Source organism: Oryctolagus cuniculus, chromosome 5, assembly GCF_051225735.1.
Source record: "Oryctolagus cuniculus isolate XC-2025 breed Fujian yellow rabbit chromosome 5, ASM5122573v1, whole genome shotgun sequence".
Lineage (NCBI taxonomy): Eukaryota > Metazoa > Chordata > Mammalia > Lagomorpha > Leporidae > Oryctolagus > Oryctolagus cuniculus.
The window spans coordinates 117,076,299-117,099,916 of NC_142871.1; the positions used below are offsets into that span (position 1 = coordinate 117,076,299).

At 42.5% G+C, this 23,618-nt stretch overlaps 2 protein-coding genes across 9 annotated transcripts in view; one reads left to right on the forward strand and one right to left on the reverse strand.

The window, feature by feature from the left end:
- The window catches only part of LOC100353681 (glutathione S-transferase alpha I), a 40,043-nt gene extending 33,841 nt beyond the window's left edge, over positions 1 to 6,202 (reverse strand). The window contains exon 1 of one of the 2 annotated variants that reach the window (XM_089333161.1): positions 2,555 to 6,202. In XM_089333161.1, coding sequence (XP_089189287.1) covers positions 2,555 to 2,596 — 42 coding nt within the window. In that variant the 5' untranslated portion in view covers positions 2,597 to 6,202. The remainder of the gene's footprint in view (positions 1 to 2,554) is intronic. The other variant, XM_017345196.4, reaches the window with a different exon arrangement.
- LOC100353428 (glutathione S-transferase Yc) lies at positions 1,671 to 16,716 on the forward strand. Of its 7 annotated transcripts, XR_016233995.1 has the most exons (8): positions 1,698 to 1,833; positions 8,187 to 8,292; positions 11,268 to 11,319; positions 12,263 to 12,395; positions 13,366 to 13,429; positions 14,347 to 14,488; positions 15,616 to 15,747; positions 16,462 to 16,701. XR_016233995.1 is itself a non-coding variant. In XM_051855642.3 (7 exons), exons 2-7 carry the CDS (start codon positions 8,206 to 8,208, stop codon positions 16,579 to 16,581), a joined length of 666 nt encoding a protein of 221 aa, XP_051711602.2. In that variant the 5' UTR covers positions 1,698 to 1,833; positions 8,187 to 8,205; the 3' UTR covers positions 16,582 to 16,716. The 7 variants fall into 7 exon arrangements, 6 of the variants coding, with proteins under 6 accessions (XP_089189290.1, XP_051711602.2, XP_089189292.1 ...); XM_051855642.3 differs by lacking the exon at positions 13,366 to 13,429 and having other exon boundaries at positions 16,462 to 16,716; XM_089333164.1 differs by lacking the exons at positions 12,263 to 12,395; positions 13,366 to 13,429 and having other exon boundaries at positions 1,671 to 1,833; positions 16,462 to 16,716.
- The last annotated feature ends 6,902 nt before the right edge of the window (positions 16,717 to 23,618 follow it).

Here is a 23,618-nt window from a genome sequence, read left to right on the forward strand (position 1 = left end):
CTTTTAAAACTCAACAACAACAAAACTCAAAAAATCCAGTTAAGACATGAACAAATTACCTCAATAGACAGTTCTCAAAAGGAGAAATACAAATGGCCAACAAATAAATTTAAAAATTCTCAACATCATTAGCCATCAGGGAAATGCAAATCAAACCCACAATGAGATATCAACTCACCCCTATAAGAATGGTTAAAATTCAAAACACAGAGAGTACCAAATGCTGCCAAGGATGTGGAGAAAGGAGCACACTGTCACACTGTTTGTGGGAATGTGAATTACTACAGCCACTGTGGAAAAAGGTGTGGAGATTTCTTTAAAAACTAGAAATATACTTGCCGTATGATCCAGCATTCACACTACTGAGTATATACTAAAAAGAATTGAACACACTGTATCAAAGAGATACTTGCATCATGCTTATAGCAGCACTGTTCACCTTGGAGCCAACCAAGGTGTCTATCATCAGATCAATGGGTAAAGAAAATGTGGTATACATACACAGTGGGATATTATTCAGCTATTAAAAAAGAATAAAATTCTACCATTTGCAGCAAGATGGATGTAACTGAAGGACATCATGTTGAGTGAAGTAAGCCTGACCCAGAAAGAGAAATACCATATGTTCTCCATTATATGTGAAAGCTAAAAATTTAAAGAACAAACAAAAAACAAAGAGAGAAAAAAGAAAGAAAAGGAAGAAATGTCTGTGTGCATCATTTTTGCTGCAAATATAGTTTTTGTAACTTTTTTTGTTTTATAGCTCTGTCAAACCAATGGTTAAGTATGTTATACTGGGGCCAACGTTGTGCCACAATCCAATATGGGCTCCAGTTCAAACCCCAGCTGCTCCACTTCAGATCCACCTTTCTGCTATGGCCTAGGAAAATGGCCCAAGTGGTTGGGCCCCTGAACCCACATGGGAGACCTGGAAGAAGCTCCTGGCTCCTGGCTTCGGATCAGCGCAGCTCCAGCCATTGAGGCCAACTGGGGAGTGATCCATCGGATGGAAGACTTCTCTCTCTCTCTCTCTCTCTGCTTCTCCTCTCTCTGTGTAACTCTGACTTTCAAATAAATAAATAAATCTTTAAAATAAAAAAAGAAAATAATGGAAGGAAAGATGTAATAGATGTAATAGAGAAAACACAGAAGTGGCCACAGGCTAAATATTTCAGTCAGCACAAAACATGGACAAAGCTCCCTGGGACTGGAAGGCAGTCCTGAGTGAGGCAGAAAGAGAAAAGTAAGTAAACAGAGTTTCTGGATTAGCAAATGAAACACAGGATACACAGGTAAATGTGAATTTCAGATAAACAATCAGTAGCTTTTCCAATGTAGTGGAACATGTGTATGGACATATGTGCTGTACAGTGTTTGGGATTTAATGGCACTAAAATGCTATTGGTTATTCCTGTTGAGGTTTGTGTTTTATCTGGCAATGCAATTCCAGGGAGCCAGCAGCCCCCTCCTGGTGGACACTACCTCCCAGCTAAGCTCACAGTGCAGGTTTGCAGTTACCTTTAATCCATTTAAACCTCACAGTCAAGCTCTTCAAAAACCAGTCCCCACTGAGTTGCAGATAATAAATTCTATCCGGAGGATTTCCCTTGCATTTTTATCATTGACCTTGAAAAGGAACATATTAACCATTGGTTTTCCAACAGGAGGCTGACTTTAGCATTTTTCTTCTAATCTAGTGTGAAACCAGATGGCCCCTGAACACTGTGGGAGTGGCTTTTTCCCTAACTGGACTCTACCCCCTTCAATGGGAAGCAGTCATTCAAATATACATAGGTCAGTTGCCCAGTGAAGAGCGTGGCCGCCCTGAGCAAGGTAAGTACTAATCTTATAAATCTTCCTACATTTTTTTCACATCTTCCCCATTGGATACCTAGAAAAATCATTTGAAATGTGTTCTAAGCATTAGGAAAAAATGTGTTTTATCTCACTTTGTACCTTTTTGCTGTACTTAGATAATAGGCCAAGCATTGTTTTTCAATTTCTATTGGATACACCTTTATAGAAATGCAAAAATGTGAAATTTTAAACCAAGGCAGGAGACTTTAATAGTATGACAAAAATAAATGATTTAGGAGAAAAAAAGACATTGTAACATTTTTAGACCAACTGAGACTATGATCAAAGCAAAAGAAAAGCTGGAGTTTTTGTGAAAATTCCCTTCTCTATATGAACAGCCAACACACAATTGTGAATTGTGATACACTAATACTAACTAGGCTGTGCATATTCAAAGATTTATTGTCATAGGAACAAATTAGTCTGAATGTGAGAAGTAGATTCTAATTCAGTCTTTGCCTGTAATTAGCTAAATGACAAGTCCCAATCTCTCCCTCCCCTCCCCCTCCCCCTCCCCCTCTCCCTCTTCCTCTCCCTCTCACATACTCCACCAGGTTCAACCAACTCATGGCAAGTCTAGAGAATAGCTAAGGCAGGCTTCGCACGCTCAGCACTGCTAACCCTGAGCACAGCATAACTGTGTGTAGAGATGTCCTATTCATTGCAGGAATTCAGAGGTGTCCCCAGCAGCTCCCACCTGTTGCTGCTGGATGTGACATCCTAAAACGTCTCCAAACATTGCTGAATGTTCTCTGGGCTGTGTGAACCAGTCCACCCCTGGTTGAGAATCACTGGGCTGCAGCACATCTCACACTGACGGGAGAAGTAGGTGACCACTGGAGGACATAAGTACTTGGAAAAAAAAAAAAAACATACAAACAGCCAGCTGCACTGTAGAAATCAATAGGATTAGAACATAAGAATCAAAAATACTCCCTCTTTTATTGGAGAAAAAAATTCTTATAAATGAGAGATTATGAATTTCCATGAAATTCTCTGAAAATCCAAGTGTCAGAGAAACCAGTGACTATCAACGATCACAGGAAAAAAAAAATTACAACACTCGTGGGGGAAATAGTGAAATGACCATGAAGCTAAGCATGTTGCAAGATACCTCAGAGAGCAATGTCTGGACCAGCGTGCGATATGTTCCTAATGTGAATGGGAGGAAGGGAGACATATAAGGGATACTGAGATAGTGTCCCAGAAGGAAGAAGTCACCTGGGCTAAGGGGCGGGGTTGTCGCTTCTTTTCATCTAGAAGACTTCTCACCTTGCTCTGATTTACTTGGCTAAGAAAAATCAAGATTTTTTGGTTTGGATTTCCAGGAACCCATAAGTGAAGCCAGGGCTGGGCACACTCTCCTGTGTCAGGTGTCTCCAGTACCGTGGTTCTGATCCGATTTAAACCTCTTTAAGGGAGGGACCAAATCATTGTTATCTTATTTCCTACCCACTATCGTTATTGCTTGGTACACAGAAACTGCTTGGCTGGGAAACTAGGATGAGATTTGGAAGGAAGGAAGTACATTGGTACTTACAACAGAAACAAACAAGTGTAGAAAGATCCAGAGATATACGTATTTCCAGGAAATGAACAGGATGTTAGAGAGAAGGTATCCCTTTCATCAAGTGTTAACTGTGAAACCCTGTGCTAGAGCCACGAACAGCCAGACAGAGGGATTGTTTTTCCCAATCGCACGGCTGTAATCCACACAAGGAGAGCCCCGAAACAAGAAAGGTTCTGCGTGCCAGGGCAGGGAGTGATTGGCAGCAGGGCCTGGCCTGCGAAGACTGTCCAAGGGGTGCACAGGATGGGGTTGGACCGGGGATCTGGTACAGTCTGGGTGCTAAGTAAGCAAGACTGCATCAATACATTCCAGGCCTCACCAAAAACTTGCTGTTTTGTTAATCTAGGTTAGTTGATTAACAAAAGACATTTACTTTTGCACAGGGGCTAAAACAGGAGGTCCATCTTGTGACTTGTATATGAAAAGTAGATAGGACCACCTCTGTTTTCACAACAGAACACTGAGGTCAGATTAAGCCATCTAACAAGTTTACCTACCTCCTACTGGAAGATTTTGGATATCTAAGTCTCTCTTTTAAGAAACCATGTAAATAGGACCATTCCGGAAATATAACTTCTTTAATTTGCTTCCAGAATTATCACAGGTGATATTCCTTTAAAACAAGACCATTTTCTTATAGATAAGAATATAAGAAATCTTCAAAATGTTCAGAAAAAAAAATATGCAAAAGTATGTGTAGATTTCAAAATTTTTTGCACCAAAATAAATTTTTCTTTCAATCCCTTTTTATGACATATTTGAAGATTCTTCAGACAGTTTTGCTAGTCCTCAGCTGTTGAGGCTGTCAAGGTAAAGCAAGGCACACACTTATCAATTCTTTTCTTTGAATCCAGCTTCTAAAAGCTGCTGACAGGAAGGAACGGGTGGATTAGATATCCTCCTGTCTGGCTCCCATTCCTTCCTTTAGTTGTTAACGACTCTGAACACAAAATAAAAGAGGTCCTCAGAGGGGAGCAGAGAGAAGGGGTGAGGCTCCATGTGGAGCCGAAATCAGGAGGAGGAGTTCCTGCTGAGTCGGCATCACACAGCTGCGCTCTCGCTCTCTCTGACTGACCTTCAGGGCTCCTCTGTAAGGAGGACACTGGGGGCTGTTTCCCAGGGCAGCGGTGAGGGCAGACTCCCCCCCTAGCTGCTGACTGTGAAGGTCAGGAGCAAGACCCGTCTTCCTTCTCAGATTCTGCTGACCCACTCGGGCTTTGTGGCCACTTTGCCCAGTCTTGGCCTGGTGTTTGGAATTTGGAAGGGGGAGAAAGCTACTTATCAGGAAGAGAGTTCTGATAAATACTTTGTAAGATCACAATTCAGCTCCCTTTGTAAAGTGATCCTCAGTCAATGGCTAAGGGAGCTGAGTGGGGACTGGACTCGCTCGGTGCCAGCCACTTCAATTTCTCACGGCTGCACACAGCTCCCACACTAGTGTGAGCCTCCCTCTCCCTTTCATTCTGCTGGCTCCTACCACCTCCCTTTTCCTGCCAAGAAAGCACAATACGAAGTCTCCAGTTCTAAGACAGATGACTTAAGTATGTTCCTAAATTTTTTTTTTTACTTTCTAAAGGTTAAATTAACCGAGTTTCACGATATAACATATAAACACTTAAAGCATTTTAATGTCTAAAATTGAAGTCACACATACTTTTTCAGAAATACAACCATTGGGAAAGACAAGTACATTTTTGTCCCAAACTTAACAACAAAACTTTGCAAGGATAATTTCACTGTTTCATAACAGACCTTGGGACTTGGGGAAAAAATGTAACTGTTCCTACCCAAGTTCTGGCGCTGGGACTGCTGTTTTTCATGTGTCCTCTGGGTTTGTTATCACACTCGTGATTCTTTAGTTACATCCACCCCTGAAGCCGCTGGGTTACATTCTCTGATTCTCTGCTCTGTTCTGCCTCCCAAGCAGCCTGAGCAAGAGCAAGAGCCTCAAACTCCCTTCATGGAACTGAATCAATGTCTATTTCTATTTACCGTGATCAAATTAGCAAGCACAGGTGCACACATCCATCTATAGACAATATACACACAGCTGAACCAAAAACTCATGTGAAAAGAGCAAATTGCAACAAAAATACTTTTACAACTCTTAATTAGCTTTGTGATTCTAGAATTGGACAGAGTTACAGATAAAAAAGAGACAACAACAGGGACATACAATATTTATAATCAGAGAAAAAGAAGTGAAAGGTACAGAGACAGCCCCACTGGTTACATCTCTTCTCCATTTTATTTGAATAGGAGTTGAAGACTTGGCCACCTGCTTTAGGAAGTCTCAACTACTTGTCCCAAGAGTGAGTGACAGTCTGTCTACACATAAAGTTAGGTTGCAGTTCACTATATACGGAAAAACCTTGAGGATAAACAACGCAATTTAAAACTCAGACATCACTTACCCTCTCCGCATGACACTTTCTATTCTTTTCTGCTTTATTTTTTAAACTAGTGGATTCCACATTCCACTGAGGGATTGTCAGACATATTTTTGAAAAACACTAATACTGAAGTTAAAGTGTAGACTTTGGCTTGAATAGAGGGGTGTTGAATACCTGGCCTAGCTCTTACTTTCAGTAAGCTACTCTAGAAAACTCATTACCCCAACTGTAAAAATAATAATTAAAACAAAATTCACCTTAGGTGACTTTGGTAGAATAAAATGAAGATTCATTTATGAGATTGCCCAGCGTGTGACGGATGATGAACAAATGTGAACTCCATTCCATACACTGGGAGGTCAGTAGAGCAGCATCTCTTTTTCTAGATTACAAAACAAAATAAGAAGTACAGAAGTCACACCGTAGGTCTAGAGAAAGAAATGTTGAATCTTTTGAGATACCACTAACCAAGTCTGAAGCCTAATTTCTGCTTTCATCAAATTCAGCCTTATAGCCAAATAGCTGCAAAGAGACTTGGCTCCCTCCTGTTCCTAATCATCGGTGATGTCCTCTGGTTCCGAGTTCCCTTGATAAGTTCCAGTGGCCCAGTGTGGGTTCCAGACCTGCCCTCTTCTTAATCCTGGTCTGGATTCCCATGTCCATCACTTATAGAGTGTGATCATTGCATTTGACCTCTCTGGTTTCATTAACTAAAAAACTGAGAAAATAACAGCCATAGTCATGTACTGAATAAAAATGTTTCAACCAATAGCAGATGACCCATGCAATGTTGATCTCATGTGATTATAATAGAGCCGAAAACTTCCTGTCAACTAGTGATGTTCACGCCATGCTTATGTCAGAGTGCAATGAATTAGGCATGTGTTTCTGGTGATGCTGGTGTAAATGAATCTACTGCACTTCCAGTCATTTAAAAGTATAGTACACACAATTATACACAGTTCATCATTATTGATGAGGATAACAAGCAACTATGTTACTATTTGCATAGCATAGCACTTTAAAAAAAAAGATTTATTTTATTTATTTGAAAGACAGAGTTACAGAGAGAGGTAGAGACAGAGAGAGAGGTTTTCCATCCGATGGTTCACTTCCCAGATGGCCACAATGGCCGGAGCTGCGCCAATCTGAAGCCAGGAGCCAGGAGCCAGGAGCCTCTTCTGGGTCTCCCACATGGGTGCAGGAGTCCAAGCACTTGGGCCATCCTCCACTGCTTTCCCAGGCCACAGCGGAGAGCCGGACTGGAAGAGGAGCAGCCGGGACTAGAACTGGTGCCCATATGGGATGCCGGTGCCTCAGGTCAGGGCTTTAACCCTCTGTGCCGCAACGCCGGCCCCTAGCATAGCACTTTTATAATTATTTTAGAGTTTATTCCCTCTAAAAAAAATTATTGTGAAACAGAGTGTCCTGGGACCAATGCTGTGGTATAGTGGGTTAAGATGCCGGCTACAGTGCTGGCATCCTATATGGGCGCCAGTTTGTGTCTCAGCTGTTCCACTTCCCATCCAGCTCCCTGCTAATGTGCCTGGGAAAGCAGTGGAGGATGGCCCAAGTGCTTGGGCCCCTCACCCACGTGGGAGACCCAGAAGAACTCCTGGTTCCTGGCTTTGGCCTGACCCAGCCCTGGTAATTGCAACCATTAGGGCAGTGAACCAGCAAGTGAAAGATCTCTCTCCCCTCTCTCTCTGTCTCTCCCTCCCTCACTGTTACTTTTTCAAATAAATAAATAAATATTAAAAAAAAAAACAGAATGTCCTGTTATGCCATCAGCAGCCTCACATTTCTATGTTTGCCATATCACTTGATTATATTAACAGTTTAGTAAAGTTACTGACCTTTACCAGCTGAGTTTGAGTAAATACACCGTATGATGTTCACACAATGCCGAAATAATCTAAGGATACAATTGTTTGAATGGCACATGCCCATCATTGAGCAATGCATGCCTATACTTCACTGGACTGTTACGAGTACTAAAGATAACACATCAAAAGTGACTAGCATTAGGGGGATTGTTAAGAGATTTTCAACAAATATCAGTTCTCTAGCTCATCTTGCCACTAACTCCCAGACGTGCATTACCACAGACTCTCACTTACCAGCCTGTTAAGAATAATCACCTGTCAGCCAATGGAAACACGAGACTGGATTGGTGCAATCAGAGGGTGACTATGGCTGGGTAACAATGTTGGCCAAGAAGACATTTCTGCAACTCCTCCTGTCCTGCCATAAATCAGGCTCACTTTCCTCAGGATTGCTGGTTGTGTTCAATTGTACACCATAAAGTGTACACTTCAGATTCCACAGTTTTATAGATTCATTCACCCATCCATTCATGTTTACAGAAATCAGGATTCAGCTGTCATGTCAAGAAAGCCCATACTTCACTACTACAATGCCCGGGGCAGAATGGAGTCCATTCCGTGGCTCTTGGCTACAGTTGGAGTAGAGGTAAGTCCTCAGTTAGGTCATCTAAAATTGGATCTGAAATTGACAGTATTAGGAACTGGTGTTGTGGTACAGTGGGATAAGTCACTCCTTCAAATGTGGCATCCCATATTGGAGTGCTGGTTGGAGTCCTGGCCACTCCTCTTCTGACCTAGATTCCTGCCAATACACCTGCGAAGGAAGCAGAGGATGACCCACATACTTGGGCCCCTGCCAGCCACTTGGGAGAGCAGGATAGATTTCCTGGCTGCTGTCTTCAGCCTGCCACAGACCTGGATGTTGCAATCTTTGGGGGATGGAAGGTCTCCCTCTCTCTCTGTTCCTCTACCTTTGAAATAAGTAAATCTTTTTCAAAATAAATAAAATAAAATTGACCGTATTTCTTACTGAGTGACTGTAAGGAGTGGTGCCTTAAATAAAAATTGCTTAACCAATTTGACCTAATAATTCCTTAATATTTCATCTGAGAGAGCATAAACAGAAAGATAAATTGAAGAAGCTAATCACAATATATGGCCCATATATGGATTTAAACAAACTATTAAAAAATAATTAGACAACTATAAACATAAACATTGATTGAATATTTGAGGATATTAAAGAAGTACTTTAATAATATACATATAATGATAAATTGTGGTTATTTTTAAAATAGTTTTATGTTTTAGAGAGACACACTGAAGTATTTAAGGATGAAATATATGATATTTACATTTCCTTCAATTATTGTGAAAGACAGAGAGCAAGTGGACAGATAGATGGAAGGCCATTGTCTTGAGATGATAATTGTTGAAGTTGGGTGAAGCATAGAAGGAGCAACATTACACTCTACTATTTGTATATGTTAGAAATGTCCATAATAAAAGAATTATAATGTACAATTAGAAAATTAATATACTTAAAGAGAAAATATAATCTACAAAGAGAGGCAGAAAGGAGTGAACAAACTATTTGTTAGCAACTAAATACCTTCATTCAGCAATTATTTTGCTGAGCAGGTATTGGGTGCTAGGTTCTTTGCTGGATCCTGGGGATATTTAATGAACAAGACAGACAAGGGCCCTGACGGTGAGCAGCCTACACATCTAGGAGCTAGTTAAAAGGACAGATAGGATCAAGTATTTTACAGGGAGAAAGAGTTATTTTTCCTGGCACTTGAACAAGTAATGTTAGCAGGGTTCCCCCTGCCACTATTGAGTGCTGACCTCTAGGGGTGTCAATGAGAAAAACACTTCCCAGTCCAGACCAGAAGCACCCAGCAACTAGGTGAGGATTTTCCTGAGCTGCTAGTCATGGATAATCTTAGGTCTTTCAGGTGAGATCATAAAAAGAGGGTTTCATATAGATGGTGTCCTGTGAAGGAAATGCCTAAGGTGTTCCATTCCACCTCACACGAAAGCATTTACCTAAGTCTGGGTTTAACCTTTTTCAATTGCTTCATGATGTCTGTGGCTTTAGCCTGCTAATTTCTCAGTTTTATGAAGAAACGATCACACACACACACACACACACACATATACACAAAACAATCCAACTACTCCAGTGCCATTCTAGATGGTTTTCTTTCTACAACTGCGTAATTCCGTTTCACTTTCATCCCAACTTCAGCATCCTGGTCCAGGTATGAGTTCAGTGCAGGAAGGAGAGGTAAGGGAGGTGCTCACAGCCCTATGCTCCTGAATTTCCACCTTGCCTGAGGGAAGTGGGTTGTGGTCAAGGGCTGACCACACCCCCTGCTCAGAGTCTGTGGATTCTCTGGCCCCAAGGCTGATCACTACCATCCCATCCATCACCATCAGTCTCATAGGCAACACTAGACTCACCAACCCCATCTCACTTTGGCCACCCTCTTGCACTGGCCATCCACCACCCCTATGTTTTTACTGAACTGGATGTTTTGAAATTGCTGGGCACACAGCAGCTTCCTGTCTCTGCAGCCTGATTGGTGTGCTCATGTAGATTTACAATAAATTCTTTCCCATAGAGCAAGGTAGAAACTTAAATTTCCTGAGCTTCTCAACATGAAGTACTGCATTAATAATACCCACTGGAATTAGTAATACCCACTGGAAACATCATTATTATTTATGATTTGGTTTATGTGGGTACCTCTTTGTACTATGATTCTTTTTTTAAGATTTATTTATTTATTTGAAAGGCAGAGTTACAGAAAGTGAGAAGGAGAGACAGAGAGAGGTCCTCCATCCACTGGTTTACTTCCCAAATGGCCACAACAGCCAGGACTGGGCCAGGCCGAAGCCGGAAGCCAGGAAGTTTTTCAGGGTCTCCCACATGGGCACGGGGGCCCAAGCACTTGGCTCATCTTGCACTGCTTTCCCAGGCAAATTAGTGGAGAGCTGGGTCAGAAGCGAAGCAGCCAGGACTCATACTAGTTCCCATATAGGATGCTGGCACTGCAGACTGGGGCTTTAACACGATGAGCCACAGTGCTGGCCCCTGAACTATGTGTCTTGTAAACACTACAATCTTCTTTTTCAGCAGTGGTATACCCTTGTACAAATATGGAAATTACAACAGAGATCCCATGGTGAAAGAAACTTAGATTGCCACTGGTCATGAAGTGTCCATTGCTGCGGACACAGCAGTTGCTCTGATCTCATGAGACATTCAGTCTTTCCTGAGCTACTGGAAGGTCATAACTAGAAGAACTTATGAGTTCAGTTCTTCTATTTACCAGCTTACTATAACTCATCAGTCCTGTCCCTCCAATGGCATCATCTCTCAAATCCTGACCTAACCATGCAGTTGGTCTGGCCAAGGTCCAGGTGAATTGACCCATGCCCCTTTCTTGGCAGACCTAAATTGAATTTCCAAATAATCATGACCAGACTCCTCTCTGCACCTGCCAAACTCAGAAATCTTGTCTCCTCCATATTATGCACCAGACAGGGACCATTGAAGCTTAATCTGTAATGCAAAGGAACTAATAAGAACTCATAGATTGTTTCTGCTTCCAGTTTGAAGAGAAATTTGTCAAAACTCGTGCAGAACTGGACAAATTAAGAAATGGTAAGGCCAAATTTTTAAGTTCTTCTTATGAAGGTTCCTTGTAGAAAGTTAAACAAAGGAAATTCTTGTTTTTCAGGATGATCTTCGAAATGTTAGAGATAGAAAGAGCGGTTAAAAATATTAGGGGTGGGGCTCACTGAGCAGGACTGATTATTTTCTCTAAGCTAAAATGGACCTCTTGGAGTATCTGCTAAAGGAACCATGCCCAGTGTCCTGTGAATGTCCTCTCCTTGGTTTCTCATGCTTTCTTCACCTGAATGAGATGCAGCCTGCTTAGGATCTCACATGGCCTCACCCATGCCAGGACATTCATTAGATGAAAGGATGAGAAACAGCTCTAGCAGTTATCTTTGGTTCCTTTCTTTCACTGGTTGAGATAAAATGATACTCTAGCAATACTGTAGGCTTAATAACAAGACAGCACTGAATTCTTTGTTGTTTCAGGTGAGAGAATGAAAAGGAGAGAAAGAGCAAGGGCCAGAAGTCACGGGGTCAAAGACACAGGCCCACCTTTCACATACAGTCCAGTGGTGTTATTTGAAGAACACACAGAGGGCCCCAAGTAGAAATTATTTCTCTCAGAGATATCCTTGAGGTCATAACACCAAAGTATCAGGTGGCTTCCCCATTACAGCCTCTCTATACTCCCTTTAAAATCTGCATGAAATAAATCACACGCAAAATATGCAGAGACCTACAAAATGTATCTAGGTGGTAAATAAAAACATCAATGAAATAACAATATAAAATTAAAAGGAGGATTGGATTGATAAGAAGAAAAAGGACTATGGAATGCCAAAAGCAAAATGTTATTTTACTTGAAAGATTACGAAGTTAGAATTTTATCTTCATTTTAAACCTTCCATAAATTGAACAAAAAAAAATCATGTTCAAAGAGTGGGATCCATAGAGATTTCACTCTTTCCTTTTCTTCTTTTCAAAGATGGAATATTGATGTTCCAGCAAGTGCCCATGGTTGAGATTGATGGGATGAAGCTGGTGCAGTCCAGAGCCATTCTCAACTACATTGCCAGCAAACATGAGCTCTATGGGAAAGACATAAAAGAGAGAGCCCTGTATGGTATACTTTCTGTTCTTACAATAGCAGTTAGCACAGGAATGATGTGGATCCTGACTTGTGTGAACAGGACCATGGCAGTGGGTTCAAGATCAGCCACAGGCTGGGCTTTGGGCATGCACTGAGAGTCCATTATATCAGACGCCTAGGGAGATGAAGGAAGAGTATTTTGGGGGTAGATTCAGGTAACTATGGCCATAGAAGACCACATAGTTCATGCATGTAGATCAGTGACAGAAGTTTCCAATCCCTGATAAGCCATGAAGTCAGCATGGTGGGGAGCCATGATTCCAAATATTCGCATTTTAGAGGCTGGATGGGAACCAACAACTCAAGATAAGGGACAAGGGTTTGTGTATCTGGAGCTGAAGTCCAGGAAGGGCATGATCCTAAGGAGCTGAGTCTCAATTTCCAGAAACTGTAAGAATGACAACCAGGAATCTATGATACGAGCCTATTGTTTGGACTGGTGTTTGGAAAAGGGTTAGTAGATCCTGGTGCCCATGATACTGGGGTTACTTAAAGCACTTTACACAGGACGTAAGGAGTCAAACTGAGTCAGTACAACCAAAGCTGGTGGTCTCCTCCCCGTTGCACTGGAGCTGCTTGACTGAAAATCAAATATTGTATGCAACCATTCAGAATTCCTCAGAACATTAAATATGCTTATAGAGTTACTAGTGACTCAGCGATCCAGGTACTGGGTATGGAAACAAGAAAAATGAAAATATAACCTCACTAATGTTGTTTAGAAATGTTTACAGCATCATGATTGGTCACATTCAAAAACTAGAAGTAAATTAAGTCTCCATCAAAGCATAAAGAGGTGAACTAAATGTGCTAAGAGGGTATGTCTAAAAATTGAGGAAAAATAGTATGAAAAAATTATTAGTTTATGATGCTGGGGAAAAATCTTTGAAATACATCCAAACTTTTGTCATAATACTTATTTTTATGAATTTTTATAGACCCCCCCAGCTATGAGTTACTTCTATGAATTACCCAGAACATTGCTTTTCATAGACACAGAAGGTAGGTTAGTGGTTTCTAGGGCCTGGGAGGTGGAGGTGGTTGGGAACTCATTGCTTACATACAGATTTTATTTTCCCTCTCTGGATGATAAAAATCATCTGAAGTTAGTATTGATATTTGCAGCATTCATGAATGTACTTAAATCCACTGAATGGTATTCATTAATAGAGTGACAACTATGGTATGTGAATGTATGTTTGTAAAAGTGCTATTTTTAAAACTTTTAGGAAGCTTAGTTTGAAACAAAAGATAAAAAGTCTTCCATCCTATGCACTGGTTGTAACTGTATACAGAAGTACACACATAGGGGAAACCTGGAAACCCAAGAAATGCAAGCACTATGAGATCTGGGCAATAGTACATAGAGAAGACTATGGGACCATATCTTATGGTAAATAATTGAAACCATTTTCTAATATTGGCATAAAAATGAGCCTGATGTGTGTAATGGATGAGAGAGGGAGAGGGACATGTGTAAGGTGGCCATACCAGGGACTCTCTCCTGAGATGACACAGGCAGCAGGTCATCAGCCATAGAAACCATACTATATTTGCACACAGAACACAGCTCAGTAGAGATGAAAACCCTGTTTGTTTGTCACATCAGAGATCACACTCAGGGATCCACCCATATTATCCCATGACTAACTCCGGACAGGTCACTGATGCTCTTTGTGTAGTTGGTCATGTAGTTGGTCTGTAGTTGGTCATGAGTCTACCAAAATTGCTAGACATATCTGCACCTCTTAGATTGTTCTCAGAAATAAGTGTCTATACAAAAATAAAAATAGTATGATCAAAGGCCCCAATTGGAGGTGAATAATTTTGCCTCCCAGGATGCTCTAATGTCTTATATTTTCAAACTATAAACTCTAAAGCAGAAGGCATCTCACAGTTTGGCTGTTTTTGTCTCTCAGCATCGATATGTATACAGAAGGAATGGCAGATTTGGGTGAATTGGTTCTTCATCACCCATACCTTCCCCTTGGGGAACAGCAGGCAAGCCTTGCTCAGATCAAAGATAAAGCAAGAAACCGCTATTTTCCTGCCTTTGAAAAGGTAAGAGGAAGCTGATTCACCTGTAAGGGCGTGAAGAGTTCAGAAAGCTCACAGTCCCAAAAGGGAACCATAGCAGGTTACACTGTTATAACAAAAACACCATAGACTCAGCACTTCAAAAGCAGACATTTATCACAGTCTTGGGGCTTAGAAAGTACAGGTCAAGGAAGGCACTGGCAGATTCAGTATCCGGAGAGGTGTGCTTCTTGGCTCCTAGATGGTCGATTTCTCACTCCGTCTCACATGGTGGACAGGCTAAGGGGAGTTATCTGGGGCTAGTGCCATTCACAAGAGCTCTGCCCTCAGGACTAATTACTCTTGAAGGCAATAAAAACCAGTAACAGTACATTATGGCTACAATTTCCAAATACCAGTTTTGAGGGACACAAACAGAAGGTAACAGTGCATGGGTCTTCATGGAGCATTGAATTTTACTCCCACAGGGTCTTCCTTAAGATAAATTGAGCACCCTGACACTCAAGGCATTGTGTAAAAATGTAATGTCAAGGAGAATTATACTAGCTAAACCAGAGAACTTTTGCCAAAAAACTTACCAGGATCCAATCTGTAAAATTCTGGATTCGAAAGGATGTCATAGTCTTAATTAGAACTGTGGATGTCTTAATTAGGCTGTGGATGGCTGTGCAACTCCCTAGAGGTTGGACTAGATCCTGTAGACACCATAACCTTCTAAATCAAGTACAGCATGATGAATGCATACATCACAAAGTACCTTGGCACCATGTAGGGGAGACACGAGGCCATCTGCCCATCAGGAAGATCTGGTAGTCTTCCAGGAATGGAGGGTGTGTACACAAGCAGAGTTTGTGGCAAAGGGATGCAGAGGAAGAGATAGATGAAAAGACGTTCAAAAATAATCTAGGGTATTTGGGAACAATGGTGTCAGACTGCAGAGAGCTTGGGCTTTAACTGAGGGATAAGCAGAGCCCACTTCTAGCTCTCTCTCTCTCTCTCTCTCTCTCCATCTCTCTCTCTCCCATGAGACAGGGGCTTTGAAGAAAGACCCCAGCCAGGCAGCAGAGCTGGGAGAGTCGGGCTTGAGAGGCTCAGGGAGGAGCAGGGCCCCAGCCTGACTGTGCCTGTGACCATGATCTGATTCTCACCAGGTGTTGAAGAGCCACGGACAAGACTACCTTGTTGGCAACAGGCTGAGCAAGGCTGACATTCTCCTGGTTGAACTTATCTACTACATGGAAGAGCTTGATCCTGGTTTTATCACCAGCTTCCCTCTGCTGCAGGTGATCTGCCTCATGGCCCTCAGAAATCTCCCTATTTGGCATCTAATTTTTGGATCCTAGGGCTGGTGATCTTCTGACTCCCAACCTTCTACAGACCTCACATCCTCACCCCTCTCCCCAAATCTCCAAAATGAGCTTGTAGGCCCTTTGCACCATCATCTCTGTTTCTGATTTTTCGGTGATGTCTTTTATCTTTGCACATGGAGTCCTTCTGAGTAAGTCTCGTTCCCACGTGGTTTCCTGTTCTCAGCTCCACCTCCAACTGTCAGACCTGGTGTTCCTCTCTGCACTGCTCTCCACCCTCTCCTCCCACATCCCCCCACATCTTCTCTCAGTATGGAAATTGGTTGTAATTGGCCCTGGTTAGCCTTTACTATTCTGTGTCTTTAGACGTCTTTGTGTCTGTATCTAACAGACACATTGTTCTTCCTTATACTTTGCAAGAGCCATGGATCTACAAGATTCATGCGTAAGGAAGAAGAGGGAGTTCTGTTGACTGGATAAAGTCTTACAGACGTCTTTAGGGAAAATGCTCTTGAGTACTATTTTCTTCCTCTCGTCTGCATGCTCCCTGGGATCTGTCTCCCAACCTCTACACTGGTGTTGACGGAGGGGACTCAGTTGGTCTTTGTCTGGAAGGGTCTCAGATATCCTGGGTTATGATACTGATATGATGCCGTTTGACTCCTTGGGGCTGTGATTTGTGCACTGCAGGCCCTGCAAACCAGGATCAGCAGCCTCCCCACCGTGAAGAAGTTTCTGCAGCCTGGCAGCCAGCGAAAGCCTCCTGTGGATGAGAAATGTGTAAAAAAAGCAGAGGAGATTTTCGGCTAAATAAAGCAGGCATGGGTGCCAAGAACATGCAAGACCAATCTCCTAAAGTAATGCAACAATGAAGCTCTGGAAGCAAATGCTGGTTCTCCCCTGTGAGGCTAATAAAATTTCTCAAGTCTGTGTGCTATGTGCCAATTTAATTAGAAACCAACTCTGCAAATGTAGTTTGCAATGTGCTCTATTTGTTATTGAACAAGTACAAAATTATGCTCACCTGCTAGGATTTCTCTACAGATTTAAATAACAGGAGAAAATAAATTCTCATGTATTTTGAAATGCCATATAACAGCTCTTAAATACCTTGAGTAGAAATTTTTATTTGTCACTCCTGCTTACATGAAAACAGTCTTTTTCTCTTGTGTTTTCCTATCATTCTGACCAGCAACATAAAACTTTGTTTCAATAGCCATTTTCCTGGAGCAGGCATTTGGTGGAGCTGTTAACACATGGATTGGGATGTCTGCATTCCATATCGGAGTGCCTGGTTCAAGTCCCACCTATACCACTTCTAATCCACCTTCCTGCTGATGTGCACCCAGTGAGGCACCAGGTGATGTCTCAAGTGCTTGGGCCCTGGCTACCCATGTAGGAGACCTGGAAGAAGCTCCTGGCTTTGGCCTGGTCCATCCCTGGCCATTGTGGCCATTTAGGAATTGAACCAGTGGATGGAAGCTCTCTCTCTCTCTAAATCAAACTTTCAAATAATAAATAAATAAACCTTTAAAAAATAGTAGACTTGCAAGATCACCTGGACCGAGGAGTACAAAGGCTGAGTGGAGACAGCCAAGAATCTCAGAGAAAAGGAACAATGAAGAAGGAACGTGAGCATCATGACGCTAACAGATGAGCATGAGGCCTGAAGGGTGAACAATGGACTGGGCAACAGGAGGCCACTGTGGGCTGATGAGTGCAGCTGCAGTGAAGCAGGGGGAGCAGAAGCTGTACCAGAGTGAAGAAGCAGAGACAGCAGCTTGAAGGGCTCAGGAATTTTGCTCCAAAATGGGCAGATCTATGGGGCAGCAGACTCCATCTGAGATCCAGAAAAGGAAGAGATAGTTAAGGAGATTGGGCCTGGTTTCACTGGCAATTGTGCAAAGTCCCCTAAAGAGGCTGAGGCACTTGTTCCTGCCACCAGCAGTGAAATTGCCCTGGAACACTCGCCACCTGGTGGTCAGTCCCGGAGTCACAGTCACACTCCTCAGAGTAGGCCGAGTTGTTCCCCCATCAGAACCATGACTTTTTCTCATCGGTTGTGGGTAAATTGCAGGAAGGCAGCTGAAGGAAAGCCAAGATGGAAGCCGGCGCCGTGGCTCAATAGGCTAATCCTCCACCTTGCGGCGCCGGCACACCGGGTTCTAGTCCCGGTTGGGGCGCCGGATTCTGTCCCGGTTGCCCCTCTTCCAGGCCAGCTCTCTGCTATGGCCAGGGAGTGCAGTGGAGGATGGCCCAGGTGCTTGGGCCCTGCACCCCATGGGAGACCAGGAAAAGCACCTGGCTCCTGGCTCCTGCCAGGATCAGCGCGGTGCGCCGGCTGCAGCGGCGGCCATTGGAGGGTGAACCAACGGCAAAAGGAAGACCTTTCTCTCTCTCTCTCTCTCTCTCACTGTCCACTCTGCCTGTCAAAAAAAAAAAAAAAAAAAGCCAAGATGGAATGTTCTCCAGCCTCCCCTAACACCTTCCAGGCTATTCCACTGCCTCTGGTTTCTGCCTAGTCCTCTTTACCTTCACTCATTGCCCTCTGTGTTAGCTTTCCAGTGTCCATTTCTGTAATCAGAAGGCAATGAGGCAGCTGCAAAGATGCAGGCAGTCATCTTCCGGGACAGAGATGTGGAGTAGCCTCCCTCAGAGCCTCCAAAGTGAACTAACATTGCTGACCCCTGGATATTCAACCTCCAGCCTCCAGCCTGTGTGAGAACACACTTCTGTTGTCTAAGCCATCTAGTTTGGGCAATTCGTTACATTGATCCCAGGAAACATACACAACTCCTTAGCAATAAAAGGAATGAATATCTTCCCAATTTCTATGAATCTCAAAAAGATAATGCTGAGTGACAGAAATCCTACATAACAAAGAACACCGTCTATATGCTTCTACCTCTATAAAATCCTAGAAAACGCAAACTACCCTATTGTGACAAAAAGCAGATCAGTGGTATGGAGGTGGGAATTCCAAAAAGACATGAGGATATGAATACATTCACTGTCTTGATTGTAGAGATAGTTTGTTAAGTATATGCACATGTCACAACATAATCCTATTGTACACTTAAATTATGTGCACTTTATTATTATATGTCAATTATACCTCCATATATGGTAAAAAATTAATAGGAGCAAATAGAAAACCATAATTCTGTCATAAAGATAGTCATTTGTAGAACTTCTCTGGTCTCCATCCCACTCGGCTGCCTCTTGTTCCTCTGACAAGTTTCTGTATAGGCTCATGAATCTAGCCCTCTTAGCCACCTACATCTCCACTCATCAAGACAAACTTGAGGGACCAGCACTGCAGCATAGTAGGTTAATCATCTGTTTGCAGTGCCAGCATCCCATATGGGCACTGGTTCACGTCCTGGCTGCTTCACTTCTGATCCAGCTCCCTGCTGATGGCCTGGGAAAGCAGTGGAAGATGGCCCAAGTCCTTGGGGCCCTGCACCCACATAGGAGACCTGGAAGAAGCTCCTGACTCTTGACCTCAGATAGGCCTAGCCATGGCCATCACAGCCATTTGGCGAGTGAATCAGTTATAGAAGATCTCTCTCTCTCTCTCTCTCTCTCTCTCTCTCTGTTGCTCCCTTTCTCTGTCTGTTAACTCTGCCTCTCAAATAAATACATCTTTTTAGAAATTTTTTTAAAAAAGACAAACTAGAAAACATTCCAAAACAAATCAACACATCTTTCCTCATATCTGACTCATTTTCTTTTTTGCTATTTCCTTCTCCATTTCCTTCCACTTCCAAAACTCCAGTCATCTACACTCTATCTTTACTTCCTCTCTCCAGAGTCTTGAACTTTCGTTTATTTATCAATGAACCAACTGTCATGTTACTCTGTTAGTTCAAAGTTCTTTTCTTGTCTGACTCCTTGGATCTCTTTCCTGCAAAGCTACATTAGTTCTATAAGTCCAACGTCCTTTTATCAATCTATCTGCTTTGATCTCTTAACTGCAAATCCCACTTCCTTTTCTATCAGCAATGTTCTAGCAGAAGCCCTCACCCTACACAAAACACCAGTGTCCATGTTTTCCCATGGCCCACTCTTTCTTAGTTTAATGACTTATATTCCTTCCTTGTCCTTATGCCATCCCATCCAATCCTGTGTGTTCCAAAGGGCAGTGTTTTCACAAAATATGTAAGTTGTCAGAGCACAGCCTTTTGAAGAATGCTGTGAAAAGCTCCCAGAGTCTGACACTGAGCGGCAAGTGTAGCACTTGGCAGAATAACTTGCATGGACCTCAGGAATAGCAACAATGCACTTCTGCATCACCACTCTCCTTCCCCTCTCACGGTGAAGTGCGCTCCCTACCACTCTGCCAGTCTGTGTCAGTGTCTCCTCCACTGTGACACCTTACTGAGTAGCTCAACAAACACCGGACATTCAGGAAGAGGCCCCTTGACATAAAGCGATCCTTTCTGTTCTGTTCCTGTGTTCTCAGGTGATAGTGTTGTCAAACTAACCCGGGGTAAGATGTGGAGAGAGAGTGAGTGTAGTCCATGAACTGTGGGAAGGTGGGATTGGGCTTTGTGGGTGACAGCCAGGCCCCACACATCTGAGATGTGGATGCACTGAAAGTGATGAAAATCCTGTAATTGCACCATCCTGGCCCGATGGTTCTACCTCAACATCCATCCATCCTTTCCTCTAGAGTCGCCCTAAGCGTTAATTGTCCCAGTCCTGTTATGAGGAGACAAAAAAGGAAAACTCAAGCATCATAGCTTGACAGTCATCTCAACCTCAATACATCTGTGTGTGCCTCTGTTTTACACATGGATGCCATGGAATATAGAGAGGCTGAGATGTGTCTGGGGTCACATAGCTGATCAGTGGTAAAAGCAGCCTAGCCCAGGCCTCCTCAAGGATAGGCCAAAGCATTTTCCCTTTTTCCAAAAGGAAATCTTTTATCCATTGATTCAGGACTTCTTTTTTGGAAACCTGGTTCTTGTGTTAAGTTATCCTCTTGCAATGAGACTGAAGCATCAGCCTTTCCAAATCAGTACAGAACACGCCAAGACAGCATTTTTATTATTTTCTATTCATTGCATTTTATTTATTCGAAAGGCAGACAGACAGAGATCTCCTATCTGTTGGTTCACTTCCCAAATGCCTGCAATGGTCCAGGTTGAACCAAGCTGAAAGCAGGAGCCAGGAACTGAATCTGGGTCTTCCACATAAGTTTTAGGGATCCAACTATTTGAGTCACCACCTGCTGCCTCCCAGGGTGTGCATTAGCAAAAAGCTGTATTAGGGATAGAACTAGGCACTCCACCATGGGATATGCGAATCCCAACCAGCATTTTAACCACCACACCAGACGCCCACCGCTTAGGACAGGATCTTTATGAAAACAAAGCAAATCTCACTTTATATCACAAACAGGACATAAAGGTTTTCTATAAGCCAGAAGAATAGGTATTCAAGACTTAAGAATACATGAAAATGTACTGTATGCTAGATTCCTGGGTTGATTTTTTTCATAGAGGGGAAAATATTTATTCTGTCTCTGAAATTGCCTAAGAATCCATGTTACTAGAGCCCAGTTTCAGTAGACAAAACAGAATGGAGGCGGAATGCCAAGATGATTGGAGATAAAATTCCAGACTCCAAGTCTGAGGATAAAATAATTTACAAAGGCATGCAGTTACTGGCCCACTTAATTTCTTTTATTCTTACATACCTTTTAAAAAGTGGATTATTTCTTTTGATTTCTTTTTTACTTTACAGTCACCCTTCAAAACAGCAATTATTCTAAGATGTATTTCCTGTATGTCTAGCATATAAGTCATGGATACTGAAAATACTCCTAATTATTTCTAAGTTGATAACAAAGTGACAGCTCTACTGAGAGCCAAAATTACAATTCAGTTTCAAATGAATTGACTCTGTTATACTCATCAAATCCTCTTGTTCCTGTCTCATCTCAAATTAGTAATATGTAAATAATAAAATGCACAAATAACAATATGGACAAATACTAATATGCAGTGGATATTTACCATATATAAGAATCAGAATACATATTTGCTTTTAGGAAATATTAAAATATCACTGGTCTTGATTTTCAGAATAAATTCTACCTAGAACATCTTTCTGAGTTTCTAGACTTTGGGATCCACCAGTGTCTCAGAAATTACGTGAGGCTGGCGCCACGGCTCACTACGCTAATCCTCCACCTAGCAGCGCCGGCACAACGGGTTCTAGTCCCGGTCAGGGCGCTGGATTCTTTCCCGGTTTCCCCTCTTCCAGGCCAGCTCTCTGCTGTGGCCCGGGAAGGCAGTGGAGGATGGCCCAAGTGCTTGGGCCCTGCACCCCATGGGAGACCAGGAGAAGCACCTGGCTCCTGCCTTCGGATCAGCGCGGTGCGCTGGCCGCAGCACGCCAGCCGTGGCGGCCATTGGAGGGTGAACCAACGGCAAAAGGAAGACCTTTCTCTCTGTCTCTCTCTTTCACTATCCACTCTGCCTGTCAAAAAAAAAAAAAAAAGAAAAAGAAAAAAAAAAGAAATTACGTGAAGCACAGGTTTTGAATGCAAAACAAAATAATTTTCCTCAACGTCCTATGAAATAGATGCATTTGTTGTATGATTTAGTTTCTTATAGTAATTAATTTTTTCTGATAATTAAAAATTGATTCTAGGGACTTGCATCATGATGAAGAGAGTTAATCCACCACCTCCAACTCTGGCATCCCATATCAGAGAACCTTTTTGAGTTCCAGCTTCTCTGCTTCTGATCCAGTTCCCTGCTAATGCACTTGGAAAGAAGCAGCTGACACCCCACTAGCTTTGGCCCCTGCCACCCACGCTGGAGATTCAGATTGAGTTTCTGGCTTCTGGCTTTGGCCTGGCTCATTACTGACTGTTGCGACTATTGGAGAGTGAACAAGTGGATGGAAGATCTCTCTCTTTCCCTCTGTGTGTGTGTGTATGTTTGTGTGTGTGCATGTATGTGTGTGTGTGTACGTGTAACTCTGCCCTTTGAATAAATTTAAACTTTTTTAAAAAAGTTGATTCTAAGCAACTCTGACAGGGAACTTCTTATAATATGTGAAGGTAAGATGAATCAGTTTACAAATCCAAGTGCGCAAGAATCTCTTTAAATTTCTAAACTGAGTTCAATTTTTATTCTGAGGCCCAATCCAGAGGGGCACAAACCATATCTGACAATACCAGCCTTCCTCCAATACACATCTCCATATATTTTTGAGGGTTGCATCTAAGTTCCTTAAGTTTATGGAGCCCGAAAACACCCAGGAGAGCAGCATCTTTTTGCACCAGACACCTGCTCACACTGGATACTACCAAGACACCCTCGTTCCCATCTAATCTCAAGGTGACAGTCTTTGCAGGTGACTGCTTCATCCCCTTCATTAATGCCACAGGTCTTTCAAACATGGAACTGTAGATTGGGAGAATGGGTAGTGTTCTGGGGGTGTCTCAAACCACTGGCCTAGGCACTGTACCCAGCCTTTTTTTTTAACTTTTATTTAATGAATATAAATTTCCAAAGTACAGCTTATGGATTACAATGGCTTCCCCCCGCCCCCAATGACTTCCCTCCCACCCACAACGCTCCCCTTTCTTGCTCCTTCTCCCCTTCCATTCACATTGAGATTCATTTTCATTTCTCTTATATACAGAAGATCAGTTTAGTATATATTAAGTAAAGATTTCAACAGTTTGCACCCACATAGAAACACAAAGTGAAAAATACTGTTTGAGTACTAGTTATAGCATTAAATAAAAAATGTACAGCACATTAAGGACCGAGATCCTACATGAGGAGTAAGTGCACAGTGACTCCTGTTGTTGACTTTACCAA

Coding starts and splice junctions, on each gene's coding strand:
- LOC100353428 (XM_051855642.3), top strand. CDS start 8,206: ATGTCAAGAAAGCCCATACTTCACTACTACAATGCCCGGGGCAGAATG. Junction 8,293..11,267: donor TGGCTACAGTTGGAGTAGAG/GTAAGTCCTCAG, acceptor TTCTGCTTCCAG/TTTGAAGAGAAATTTGTCAA. Junction 11,320..12,262: donor ACTGGACAAATTAAGAAATG/GTAAGGCCAAAT, acceptor TTCTTTTCAAAG/ATGGAATATTGATGTTCCAG.